Source organism: Ranitomeya variabilis, chromosome 2 (genome assembly GCF_051348905.1).
Source record: "Ranitomeya variabilis isolate aRanVar5 chromosome 2, aRanVar5.hap1, whole genome shotgun sequence".
In the NCBI taxonomy this organism is placed as follows: Eukaryota; Metazoa; Chordata; class Amphibia; order Anura; family Dendrobatidae; genus Ranitomeya; species Ranitomeya variabilis.
Genome location: NC_135233.1, coordinates 185,444,568 through 185,459,118, shown reverse-complemented (window position 1 = coordinate 185,459,118; position 14,551 = coordinate 185,444,568). Strand labels below are relative to the sequence as shown.

General features: G+C 43.6%; 1 protein-coding gene across 1 annotated transcript in view; it reads left to right on the top strand.

Moving 5' to 3' along the window:
• SERAC1 (serine active site containing 1) overlaps nucleotides 1-14,551 on the top strand; it is a 398,196-nt gene that overhangs the window by 82,506 nt on the left and 301,139 nt on the right. Inside the window, exons 2-3 of the mRNA XM_077283287.1 lie at nucleotides 231-326; nucleotides 14,456-14,492. Of these exons, the coding sequence (XP_077139402.1) occupies nucleotides 236-326; nucleotides 14,456-14,492 (128 nt within the window). The 5' untranslated portion in view covers nucleotides 231-235. The remainder of the gene's footprint in view (nucleotides 1-230; nucleotides 327-14,455; nucleotides 14,493-14,551) is intronic.

The window sequence follows — 14,551 nt, the reverse complement described above, 5'->3', positions numbered from 1 at the left end:
TATGGCACCAATTCTGTAATTCTGAGTCTTTCGGTTAATACAACTACACAGCATGTTGCTGGTTGACCTTTACAAAATACCTTGATGCCATAACATTAGTATTTACGGTATATATGTAAAAAAAATTATTGTACACTTTATTGCAACATTTATGCACTTATGCATTTATGCACTTTACATCAATACTCTTTTTAGATATGTTTTATGTATTGCATTTTTTTTCTGTGCAGGTAAAATGTCGGTAGCAGCATATTGTCTCATCTGTTGTAGAAAAATGTCTACACCTGGGGAGGCATCAAGACATGACCGCAGCTGGAAAAAAATCAGTAAGTTCAATTTCTTCTGTATTTTTACTTCCAACAGCTCCAGCGTATATTCTTCAGTGCTATACTTACATTGTAATCCCTCACACTAGTCTTTATTTCATCTCTGACCTAAGCTACCTCACAGCAATATCCTAGCAAAGAGCCGTTAAAGCAGTAGACCTATTATTATCCATCAGATGTAGAATAAGTAATTGTCAGTTCACAAAAATCAAGTACAATAGCATTGTCTTCACCTACAAAAGTCTGTTTTGAATATGAATGTTTTGATCCAAAGCATTCCATTGTAGGCTCTAGCAATATGTTTAGGATCCTTGTCCTTCAGGAAGGTAAATCTACCCCAGTGTCTAGTCTTTTGCAGCCTTTAAAAGGTTTTCCTCCAGGATTTCCCTGTCCATCCATCTTTCCATCAACTCGAACCAGCTTTCCCTTCTGTAGAAAAGCATCCCCGCAGCATGATGCTGCACACACGAGTTTGACGATAGGGATAGTGTTTTCAAGGTGATGTGCAATGTTATTTTTCCACCACACATAACGTTGGCATTTAGCCCAAATGTTTTACTTTGGTCTCATCTGACCAAAGCAACTTCTTCCATATGCTAGGTATCTTCAGTACATGGCTTTTTGAAAACTGAAACTGGGACTTCTTAAGGTTGCTATCAAAAATAGCTTTCTTCTTGCCACTCTTTTATGTCTTGTGGACAGATTCTCCCAACTCAGCTGTGGATCTTTGCAGCTCCTCCAGAGTAGAGGTCACCGCAGTTCAAGCTCAGTGACTTCACCGCAGATCACGGTGAGAAATTCTCATGGTTATCTGCTGTTGAGTCACTTAGCCGAACTGCGGTGACCTCATCATTGACTTTTTCCCACGGTGCTGAGGTCACTGCAGTTCATCCCTGCTGAGAACGCAGCCTGTTTAACCAGTGATAAACACGATGATGTCACTCGCAGCAGCTCATTAACCAGTGATTCTCAGGCTGGACAGTAGCTTCTTGGCAGGTTGAAAACTATTATTCCCTCAGACATGGATTATGATGTGGGACAGAATGACTGACAGATGAGGGATATTTTTTTTTATTTTTGTTTTATTACAGGAGACGAGGGATTCAGTGGAATTTGGCATTAAGTGAGTATAACTGTGTTTGTTATTTTTAAATAAAAATAGAAAAGTGTGTTTTGTTTCATTTCTAATAAAATACTTTAGGCTACTTTTACACTTGCCGTGTTTTTTGCTGCCCGTTATTTCGGGCTTTTTTGCAGGCCATATCGCCACAAAAAAGGCGGTCTACCGCAATAACAGACCGCAAAAAACTTGTGGATCGCCGTTTTTCAGTTTTCTAATACAATGGAAGAAGTATTGGAAAAAAAAAAACGGCTTTCTGCAAAACCAGAAGTGACGGTGCATCGCAAAAACAACGGAAAATTGATTTTCAATGGGGGCCATGTCCATACGCCATGAAAAAGATTGAGAAGGCTCAATCTTTTTTCACGGCCGCAAATACGGCCCTCACAGCCATACGGCGCATGGCGAGCCATGGAATTTTTGCTGCCCATTTTTGCGGCCCCATAGAAATCTATTTGGGCCGCAAAATCATGGCAAGTGTAAAAGAAGCCTTATTCTAGCTGTGTCTATTTACCATATAACTATAGGATTAGTAATGGATAGGTGTCTTATAGATGCCTCTCCATTACTAATCCGTGGGCTTGATGTTACCTGACAATACAAATATGACATCAACCCCACAAATATGAACCCCACTTATGACTTCTAAAGGGCAGGTGGGAAGAGCTGGGCAAAACGCCATAATTGGCGCATCAAATAAATGCACCTTTTTTGGGCAGCTGCCGGTTGCTATTTTTAGGCTGGGGGGTCAATATCAATGGCCCCTTACCCAACTGAGAATACCAGCTGTCAGCTATAGCAAGGCTGGTTCTCAAAAATGTAGAGGACCTCAAGGATTTTTCTTTTTTAAATTATTTAAATAATTTAAAAAACAGCATGGGGACCCCTCTTTTTATGATAACCAGCCTTGCTAACATTGAAAGCTGAGGGTTGCAGGCCCCAGCTGTTAGTTTTGACTGGCTGGTTATAGAAAATACAGGGGAACCCATGCCAGGTTTTTCATTTATTTATTTATAGCGCAGGCGGCCGGTGAGGAATACTCCCATCAGCCACCCCTGCTGTCACTATTATTAGCGGAAGCAGGTGTAGGCTGATGGGAGTAATAGTCCCATAAATTGTCACTTGCTGTCATTTTTATCACTTGAATATAACTGTCATCATGCTCCCCTGCTCACGCTGATCGCTGGCAAAGCAGGGGAAAATGATGAGAGCCATCTTCAGCACCCACGACGGGGAACAGCTCTTACTGTACTGCTGCTTCTCAGGTGCTGGGACATGTCACATGGATGACATAGCAGTGTGTCATCCATGTGCACGTGTGAGGGACGTTTTGCGGCTCGTGCTGCTGTTGAAAAATGGACATGTCTACGTGTTGGTCACACGGACACACAGTCAGTGTCTGCGGTACGTGTGAAAACTGTTACCACACATACCTGAGACATGGACATGTGTTTTTAGTGTTTGGAGTTTTGGTTCCTCTTCCTTAATAATGAGTTTCATCAGATAAATGGAACAGTCAGATAATATACTGTTCCATTGTGTAAGAAAAACATCTGAGAAGCTATAGGTTGGAATTTTTTTTAAATTCTTAAGTGTTTAAGGTGTTCCTATCCCACCAAGTTCTTAGCTCTTGAGAACAAATTTTTCCAAGGCGTGCCATGAGTTAATTCAATTAAAAGCAAGCAGGTACATCACAATGAGGGTCTCCAAAAACCTCTGCAAGTTTAGAGTGCCGTACATCCGTATTAGTAGGCAGTAATCCAAAACTGTAAAGTAGAGAAAGATTTCCAAAATGTCTTTTTATAATTACAAAATAGAATAAAAATGAAAAAAAGGAGCAACTCAATAGAGTCTATGAAAAAATAACTGAAAAAAATCAAAGCAATAGGAATACAATATCCAAAATGACTGCGATCGGATCAGCAAAAAAAGGACTTTTTCCTTTATCCAAAAGGCTATGTGCACACGCTGCGGATTTTGCTGCGGATCCGCAGCGGATTTGACGCTGCGGATCCGCAGCAGTTTTCCCAAAGTTTACAGTACCATGTAAACCTATGGGAAAAAAAACCGCTGTGCACATGCTGCGGAAAATTCCGTGCGGAAACGCTGCGGAAAAAAAGAAGTAGCATGTCACTTCTTTCTGCGGATTCCGCAGCGGTTTTCAACCTGCACCAATAGGAAAGTGCAGTTGAAAACCCGCAGAGGAATCCGCAGAAGAAACCGCGTGAAAATCCGCAGTGAAAACCACAGTGGTTTTGCACTGCGGATTTTCCAAATCCGCTGCGGAAAAATCCGCAGCAAAATCCGCAACGTGTGCACATACCCTAACAGCGCTACATTTACCACATGGTGAGGCTCTTCCTACATTTTCTTTTTTATGCTGCTTTTTCTAGGCATACGCCCTTTTATAATCATGGCTGGTTAAATATTGCATGGTGTCTCACCTTGATTAAGAAGTTTCTACAGCATTGCTCTAATTATGGCTTTTCTATTAGCCATCGTTCAGACATCATGTTTTTTCTTTATATATTTTTCTCACAATTTTTTGTGCTGTTTTGCCTGTCTTCATTACACTTTATCATGAACTTAATGTTTAAATCAAATTGTGATATTTATACTATTGATGATTATATGCAAATTGCCTCTTCAGAGAAAAAGAGGACAAACTCAATAGCGCCACCTGTTGGAAGTAGCGATCCTACAAGTCACAATCAACCCTTTAACGAGTCGTGCAATATGACTTAGGATAAAAGCCAAATCAGTGTCTCAATTCGCAGACACGGTGTTTCGGGTTGTTGGCCCTCGTTAGTGCGAAGCATGAGAACTAATTTGGCTAGGTGAGAGGCTCTGGACTGGGGTCTAAGGGGTAAGGTTTCTCCTTATGGAGAGTGACATACCAGCTCTGGCTTGTCAAGGTAAGGAGGCTTGTTCGCCGTGCAATGCTCCTCTGGGAAATTTAATATGCAAATTGCCTATTCAGAGAAAAAAAGGACTTTGACTCTATAGTGCCACTGTAACAACCCTGCCGGCATTACTACATGGCCTTCCATCCCCCACCTGCCTGTTACATCAACTCACTCACCCTGTGCCATGCTGTGAGATCTGTCTGCTGCCGACTCCATGCCGCGTGCTTCAAGGCCGCTTACTCTGTACACTTCCTGGCTGTGTGCATAGGGAGGCGGCATTGGCAAATCCAGATTCTTATTGAGACTGTGTGCACCTCCCTATGGTGTCCCCAGCCAATGGCCTAGAGGCCTCTGATTCTTAAGACGTCCTCACCCATTGGAGGACGCCTGAGCAAACTGTTTCCCTCAGTTAGTATTTGCTACTGAGCTGCCAGGTTGTGTCTGTCTCTGAGGGCTTCAATACGCAGGCCTATATCTGTGTCTAGTTCGTGTCTGCATTCTGTGCAAGCCAGGGTGTGGCCTCCCTGTTTCTGAGCTAGAGATTTTATATAAGGCTTCCTCAGTCTGGTGTTTCACTGGTTGGGCCCAGTCCCTTTGTCTGCCCTTATTCACACTGAGGTCAACATTGACACATGGTAAGGTTTTAATATTAGACAGTATAGGACGGTCCTGATTAGAGTTACCTTGACGCGGTGGGATGGCTTTTGTGCTATTTTTTTAATCAAAAAACAGTATTACTAAAAACTCTGTTATTTAAATGCACTTTTGCTAGAATCAAATAGAAATGTCACCGCTACAAAACATGTGGCTCCAATCAATCTAAAGCAAAGTCACGACCAAGCCCCCCGTGGGAGCCCTGCAACACGGAAGAACAATGTAGGCGGCAAGAAAGCACAAAGAGAAAAGGGTCGGTAGTGATCATAAGGTCTGAATTAGATGATCAAGTGACATCAGCATGTGAAACGGAGGCACGTCTTCGGTGGGAGCCCCATTTCCTCTTTCTCAGCGACCCGGCGGGGGGGGCTACCAGCACGGCGTGGGCCCCGTAGGTCAGACGCAGTAAGGCGAGGCCAGTCACCCAGTGTGACCATAGGTAAGCCCAGTGCAGCGGTGAAGTTCTGCAGATCTGACGGGGATCTCAAAATTATCAATCCTTTATCACTGCGTACTTGTAACTGAAATGGGTAACCCCAACTGTAGGGGATCTTATTTTCCCGCAGCACCTCCAGGAGGGGGCGCTGAGCCCTCCGTTTAGCCAGGGTGAAGCGTGAGAGGTCAGACAAGAGAAGGACATCAGACCCATTAAAGTCAATAGCATCGTGGTCCCTCGCCTTACGCATGATGTCATCCTTAGTTTGGAAGTAGTGAATCCTACAGATGACGTCCCTTGGCTTAGATATATCGGGGTTCTTTGGGCCTAGCGATCGGTGGGCTCTGTCAATTTCAATGTGTTCAGTGGATGACCTCCCTAAGAGAGAATTGAAAATGCCATGGAGGGCCAAGGAGAGATCACGTGGGGCTACGGACTCAGGGATCCCACGGAGCCTGATATTATTCCTCCGGTTCCTGTTCTCAGAGTCCTCCAGCATATCTAGGACGACATTGAAAGTCTCCGAGTGTAGGTCTAGAAGCTGCTGCTGACTCTGCAATTGTGAGGAAAGCGACTCCACTTTAGCTTCTAATGCAGAGACAGTGGTGGTAAGAAGGGACACGTCCTCCTTAAGGGACCCCACTTCACTCCTGCACACTGCCTCCAGACGCTGTATATAGCCCTTCATGTCAGCCTTTGTAGGGAAGGCACTCAGCTGCTCTCAGCTCAGAGGCAGTTATATAGTCATCAGAGCCCAGGAGCCTGTGTGGGGAGGCTATGAGATGCATTGATGGTGGGCACAATGTCCTGGGGCTCTAAGCTGGGAGAAGCCCCTCTCTCATGTCTCCCTGGTGGTAGTGGGGGGCCTATTTCAGTTTCCTGAGCCGATAAGGGTGCAGTATAGGGGGAGACAGGTCCTCAGCCAGCTCAGCTTGTGACACGGTCTGTCCAGGGGGGGAGGGGCAGGTCGCATCTCTCACCTCTCCCTTGCTCTGTGCCCGGCTCCCTTCTGTCAGCTTCTGTGGTGAGCGGCTGGTCTCTGGTGCAGCAGTCAGTCGTCCTCTCTCCTGTGCCTTCTCTGCTGTGGCCCCATTCCCTCGTGTGCCTGCAGTCCCAGGTGGGGAGCTCCATTGTGCGTGCTGCTGCATGGAGGAGGAGGCACTTCCCCCCTCCATCATGGCTGAAGGAGCTGCTCTCTTTCCCGCGCTTCCAGACACCGACATGTACCTGCTGATACTGGAGCCTGTGGGACCCGCTGTGAGCTCCCTGGGTGCCTGGAAGCGGAGCCTGACCCTGCTCTTCAACATCGGTGGGTGAGTGGAGCTGATGGTGGCTATATAATTGCTGCAGAGGCCTCAGGCACGCTGGAGCTCAGGAGAGATGTGTGCTCACAGCTCCATGCCCAAGCCACGCCTCTCACCATTTGACTTTTCAATGCAAAATTGACTGGAATTGAGATAGGATGCCATGTCCGGTTTGGAGAGCCCCTGATGTGCCTAAACATTGAAACCCCCACAAGTGACACCATTTTGGAAAGTAGACCCCCTAGGAACTTACCTAGATGTGTGGTGAGCACTTTGACCCATCAAGTGCATCACAGAATTTGATAATGTAGAGCTGTAAAAATACAAAATCATATTTTTTCACAAAAATGATCTTTTCGCCCCCAATTTTTTATTTTCCCAAGAGTAAAAGAAGAAATTGGATCCCAAAAGTTACTGTGCCATTTGTCCTGAGTACGCTGATACCCCATTTGTGGGGGTAAACCACTGTTCGGGCGCTTGGCAGAGCTCAGAAGGGAAGGAGCGCTGTTTGGCTTTTCAATGCAAAATTGACTGGAATTGAGAAGGGACACCATGTCACGTTTGGAGAGCCCCTGATGTGCCTAAACATTGAAACCCCCCACAAGTGACACCATTTTGGAAAGTAGACCCCTTAAGGAACTTATCTAGATGTGTGGTGAGCACTTTGACCCACCAAGTAATTCACAGAAGTTTATAATGTAGAGCCATAAAAATAAAAAATCATATTTTTTCACAAAAATGATATTTTCACCCCCAATTTTTTATTTTCCCAAGAGTAACAGAAGAAATTGGACCCCAAAAGTTGTTGTGCAATTTGTCCTGAGTACGCTGATACCCCATATGTGGGGGTAAACTACTGTTCGGGCGCATGGCAGAGCTCGGAAGGGAAGGAGCACTGTTTGACTTTTCAATGCAAAATTGACTGGAATTGAGATGGGACGCCATGTCGCATTTGAAGAGCCCCTGATATGCCTAAACATTGAAAGCCCCTTCAAGTGACACCATTTTGGAAAGTCGACCCCCTAAGGAATTTATCTAGATGTGTGGTGAGCACTTTGAACCCCCAAGTGTTTCACTACAGTTTATAACGCAGAGCCATGAAAATAAAAAAAAAATTTCCACAAAAGTTATTTTTTAGCCTCCAGTTTTGTATTTTCCCAAGGGTAACAGGAGAAATTTGACCCCAAAAGTTGTGGTCCAATTTGTCCTGAGTATGCTGATACTCCGTATGTGGGGGGAACCACCATTTGGGAACATGGCAGAGCTCGGAAGGGAAGGAGCTTAGATGGAATGGTCTGCAGGCGTCACATTGCGTTTGCAGAGGCCCTGATGTACAGTACCTAAGCAGTAGAAACCCCCCACCAGGGACCCCATATAGGAAACTAGACCCCCCAAATAACTTATCTAGATGTGTTGTGAGAACTTTGAACCCCCAAGTGTTTCTCTACATTTTATAACGTAGAGCTGGGAAAATAAAAAAATCATTTTTATTCCCACAAAAATGATTTTTTAGCCCCCCCAATTTTTTTTTTCCCAAGGGTAACCAGAGAAATTGGACCCCAAACTTTGTTGTACAATTTGTCCTGAGTATGGTGATACCCCATATGTTGGGGTAAACCCCTGTTTTGGCGCACAGGAGAGCTTGGAAGGGAAGGGGCACTGTTTTACTTTTTCAACGCAGAATTGGCTGGAATTGAGATCGGACGCCATGTTGCATTTGGAGAGCCCCTGATGTGCCTAAACAGTGGAAACCCCCCAATTCTAACTGAAACCCTAACCCAAACACACCCCTAACCCTATTCCCAACCCTAACAATTACCCGAACCACACCCCTAACCAGCACATGCCCCTAACCCTAATCCCAACCACATCCCTAACCCCAACACACTCCTAACCCTAATCCCAACCCTAACCACACCCCTAACTCCAACACACCCGTAACACTAATCCCAACCATAACCCTTACCACACCCCTAAACCTGACACACCCCTAACCCTAATCCCAACCGTAAATGTAATCCAAACCCTAACTTTAGCCCCAATCCTAACCCTAACTTTAGCCCTAACCCTAACTTTAGCCCCAACCCTAACCTTAGCCCCAACCCTAACCCTAACTGTAGCCCCAACCCTAACTGTAGCCCCAACCCTAACTGTAGCCCCAACCCTAACTGTAGCCCCAACCCTAACTGTAGCCCCAACCCTAACTGTTGCCCCAACCCTAACTTTAGCCCCAACCCTAACTTTAGCCCCAACTCTAACCCTTACTTCAGCCCCAACCCTAACCCTAACTGTAGCCCCAACCCTAACTTTAGCCCCAACCCCAACCCTAACTTTAGCCCCAACCCTAACCCTAACTGTTGCCCCAACCCTAACCCTAACTGTTGCCCCAACCCTAACCCTAACTGTAGCCCCAACCCTAACCCTAACTGTATCCCTAACTGTAGCCCCAACCCTAACCCTAACTGTAGCCCCAACCCTAACGTTAGCCCTAACCCTAACTCTTGCCCCAACCCTAACTGTAGCCCTAACCCTAACTTTAGCCCCAACCCTAACTTTAGCCCCAAGAGCACAGTGGCCTCCATAATCCTTAAATGGAAGAAGTGTGAGACCACCAGTAGTCTTCATAGACCTGTCCATCCAGCCAAACTGAGCAATAATGGGAGAAGAGCCTTGGTGAGAGAGGTAAAGAAGAACCGCAAGATTCCTGTGACTGAGCTCTAGAGATGCAGTAGGGAGATAGGAGAAAGTTCCACAAAGTCAACTATCCCTGCAGCCCTCCACCAGTCGGGCCTTAATGGCAGAGGAAGCCTTTCCTCAGTGCAAGACATATGAAAACCCGCATAGAGTTTGCTAAAAACACATGAAGGACTCCTAGACTTTGAGAAATAAGATTCTCTGGTCTGATGAGACAAAGACAGACCTTTTTGGTGATAATTCTTAGCTCTATGTGTGGAGAAAACCAGGTACTGCTCAGCAACTGCTTAATACAATCCCAACAGTGGTGGTGGCTGCAGCATCATGCTATGGGGTGTTTTTCAGCTGCAGGGACAGGACGACTGGTTGTCATTGAAGGAAACATAAATACGGCCAAGTACAAGGATATCCTGGATGAAAACCTCTTCCAGAGTGCTCTGGACCTCAGACTTGGCCGAAGGTTCACCTTCCAACAAGATAATGGCAGAGGATCCTCAACTCCAGGTGTGAAAAACTTGTTGCGTCATTCCCAAGAAGACTCATGGCTGTACTGGCTCAAAAGCGTGCTTCTACTCAATACTGAGCACAGGGTTTGAATACTTACTACCAAATGATATTTCAGTTTTTCTTTTTTAATTTATTTGCAAAAATTACATTTCTCTTTTCTTTCAGTCAAGATGGGGTGCAGAGTGTACATTAATGAGAAAAAAATGAACTTTTTTGAATTTACCAAATGGCTGCAATGAAACAAAGAGTGAAAAATTTAAGAGGTCTGAATACTTTCTGTACCCAGTGTATATAGCACCCATAATTAAATACTTTTTGAGAAACAAAAAAGTACACATATTTGGTATCGCCATGTCTGCAATGACCCGACCTATAAAACTGCCCCAACAGTTTACCCCTTCAGTGAAAGGCGTAAAAAGATTAAATAAAAAGCGTGGCAAAAAAATATGCATTTTCATAAGTTTTTATCACCTAACCAAAAGCGAAATAAAAAGTGATGAAAAAGAGGAATGAAAAAAAATGGTATGGCTGAAAATGTCATCTTGTCCCGTGAAGTACAAGACACCATTCAGCTCTATCAGGAGAAAATATAAGTTACATCCCTCAGAATAAAGCGATGCAAAAATATTTCTTTTTTCTATAAAATCATTTTTATTGCAAAAAGCGCTAAAATACAAAAAAAATTAATATGGTATCGCTGTAATCGTATGGATACGAAGCATAAACCCGCTTTATAAATTCTACCACATGCGTAACAGCATAAAAAAAGCCAAAAAAACCCTGTTCCTGAATTGCTGCTTTTTTGTTCATTGTGTCTTCCAAAAATCGGAATAGAAGGCGATAAAAATATGTAATGTGTCCGAAAATGATTAAAAAAAAAACCCAGTCATCTTTTCTAGCAATAATCAAGCCATCACATGACTCTATCACCAGAAATTTGGAAAAATTATAGCTATCTATCTTGGAGATGGAAAAACTAGTTTTTGCTAAAAAAATAAATAAATTGTCTTTTAGTGTGTGACAGCAACCAAATGTAAAAAGACGTTAGAAATCTGGTATCCCTGTAATCGCATCGACCCAAAGAATCAAGTCCTCTAATAACTTACACCGCATGAGGAATGGCATAAAATTTGAAAAAAAAAAAGAATTCTTCACCTGCTGTTGAATTTTTTTCATTCTGCCTCCCAAAGATTGCAGTAAGGCTCGGCTCACAGTTATCTATCCTGTGCTCTTCGCTGAGCGCTTAGGCTAGTTTCACACTAGCGTTTTGAGGAGCTGCGGAGGGCTGCGGACTTCCTCCGTGAAGCCTCGCCCTCGGCCACACCTCCTCCGCTAGCTCCGTCTAGTTCTGCATGCGGCATGCGTACCTATCTTTAACATTAGGTACGTGCATCGTTTTGATGATGCGGCGACGAGCGTTGAACGCAGCTTGTAGCAATTTTTTTTCTCCGCATCGTCAAAAACTATGCATGTGGAAGCATCCGCATACAGCGGCACTACCTGCCGCATGCAGAAGTAGGCGAAGCTAGCGGCCGAGGGCGGGGCTTCATGGAAAATGTCCGCAGCTCCTCAAAACGCTAGTGTGAAACTAGCCTTACTCTGGGGTTTCCGCGTAAGTCTATGACATACATGATTCAGACCCCCAACAGAAGATTCCTTATAATGAGACAGATGGAGGCACTGTGGACGCCATCTGTCCTATGATCCGGCAGTATCCATCTTTTTAGGCGTGCATAAATGTGCAGTCAGTCACAGTTTTTAGCACTTCTGAAAAGATGGACACTGCTGAACTTAAGCAAGACTGAGTCCAGAGTAACTAACTCTGCTACCTGATTCTAGTGAATGGATTCTTTGCGGTATCATCTGAATTATATCACTCGAGCATTTAGATGGAAACCCCCAAAGAAAGTGCTCAGCGTAGAGTGCAGGATAAAAGTGATCCCAAATGTTATATGAAATGTTCTCAATAAATGCTTCAAAGTCCCCAAAAAACGCAAGTTGTCACTCAGGCCCATCATCTGTCAATAGAAATATAGGAGGCTTCCATGTTACTGGTAGTACAAAGGTTATTGAAAAGTGCTACGGCTCCTCGTCCCCCAAAAGAAATCCAGCAAATTCTGTGCTCCAAAATGCAAATGCCCCCTCCCTTATGAGTCTCAGTATGCCTAAACCACATTTAGCGTTCAACTATTTGGCATTTCTGTTGCAATGAGAGCCCTCCTAATTTACGGGTGCGTGTCTCAAGAAGCATGAGCTGGGCATAATATACGGGTCACTACAACATATTGGTCACTACAATGGCAGTTTGCAATTTTCACTCAGCAACATCCACTGCTGCTTGTTTCTGGAAACACCCATGGAATCAAAATCGTCACTACACCTATAGATAAATTGCCAAAGTAATGTAATTTCCAAAATGGGGTCACTTGAAGGGGGATTTTGCTCTCCTAGCACTTAGGGGCTCTGTATATGGAGCTCGCAAACTATCCTAGGAAAATCATAGCTCCAGGAGGCAAATAGCGCTCCATCCCTACAAGATACCAGGTACATTCAGCTGCGTCACTTCTAATGTGGTGTATTTAATCATTTGTACTAAATGTCCAACTGGGGGTCTGTATGTAGGGGAGACAGGGCAGAAACTGAGAACAAGGATGAACTCTCATCGCCATACAATAAGAGAAAAAAGAATGGATATACCTGTGGCAATACATTTCTGTCTCCCAAATCATAACATTATGGACATGAAATTACTTCTATTAAAGGGTAACTTCAAATCGCAGAAAGACAGGAGAGTCTGGGAATATAAACTGATGACGACCTTTGACACTCTAAATGCAGGAATGAATGTGTCACACGGATTTATGTCTTTTTACATCAACTAATGAACTTGCCCATCAGACCATGTGGGGTTATCACAACAGAACCAGACCCTAATCACAGGACAATAAAACAATCCTTATCTAAGAATTGGTCCAATATTTATGGACGTAACTGTTTTTCTGCTTCATGTCACCTGGCCTATCGATGGTTTTTTTCCCCTCTCCCTTTTTTTTTTTTTTTTTTCTATACTATGTTCGTTGTGCATAAATATGTGATTCTTCAGAATTTGTTTTAGTCTTTGCCTGATGAAGAGACGTATGTAGTCTCGAAAGCTTGCAATTTGTTACCATCTTTTCAGTTAGCCATTAAAAGGTATCAACCACTGAGGACTCTCAATTCTAAATATTTTTGTTTCCTGTCATTTAGCCAATTCTTTACCCATCTCCATGTAGTTTCCCCCAGTCCTTGCTTCTGTAGCTTCAGTATAACACTGTTATGTAGTACAGTATCAAATCCTTTTGCAAAGTCAAGATAAATCACATCAGCCACATTACCAACATCCAGATTTTCATTTACCTCATAGAAACGTAACATGTTAATTAGACATGACTTATCCTTCATGAATCCGTGCTGGTTGTCATTTTATTATATTATTCTCCTAATACATTTCTGCAGGTCATCTCTTTTGATGCCCTCAAAAACTTTGCACATTTCTTATGTCAGACTTACCGGATGATAGCTACCTGGATTCACCTTCTTACTTTTCTTAAATATCAGGACCACATGAGCCATCCTCCAATCCTGTGGCACCACCCCTGTTACAAGAGAGTCTAAGAAAACGAGATACAGCAGTCTGTCAATTACTGAGTTCAATTCCCTCAGTATCCATGAATGAATGCCATCCGGGCCGGGGGATTTGTCGATGTTTATATTGCTCAGATGCAGGCGTACTTCTTGTGTTAAACTAGTTATACAGTTGGCGAACTTTGATTTTTGCCTTGATGAAAGATCACTGGAACAGACAATCATTGATGAAAAGTGCCTGTTTAATATCTCGGCTTTTGGTTTTTCCTCTACGATTATCTTGTTATCGTCTTTTAAGGGGCCGATATCGTTTTTTTCTTTGGACAGAAAGCCAGAAGGCCGCAGCCTCTGATTTCTCCTACTCCTGCACTGTTTAGAAGCACTTCACCTTCATATTAAGCAGTGTGAGTTTCTTTTATCAGAGATTAATCTGCTCAATTGAGAGCTCCTGGAAGCTTTCCTGTGTTAAGGCTCAGCTATATATAATCTAGTCCCTGGCTAGCATTCATTGTCAGAGTTAGCTTTTCCTGTATGGCTGGAGGTTGATGGTGGTTATTATTGGAGAAGTCATTTGGTGCATTTATCTGTTTTGAGTGTGTGATAATTCCCTTTCTTCTCCTACTTTAGTTTAACCCCATCCTACACTCCCCGATGCATTCCTTTGTTTTCTGTGTGAGTATATTTGTATGTTTGGTATTTTTAATTATTCCTGTTCGTATTACCTTGCTAGTCTGGTTGGTGTATTACGGTACACTACTACTCCCCTGTTCTCTGGGTGTAACTTCAGTCCCAGTCCAACCCTGGTAAAATGTGTCCTGTAGTCTGAAGAAAGTGGTATATGTTATTACAATCATAATGTGCCATTTGCTCTTATTTTTCTTTAGGAAACATTGCCAGAATTACTGGATCACTCTTTTTAGGGTAAGTACCTGTTTCAATGCATAAATGCAAACAAGATGAAATGGCAAGTATCTAAATAG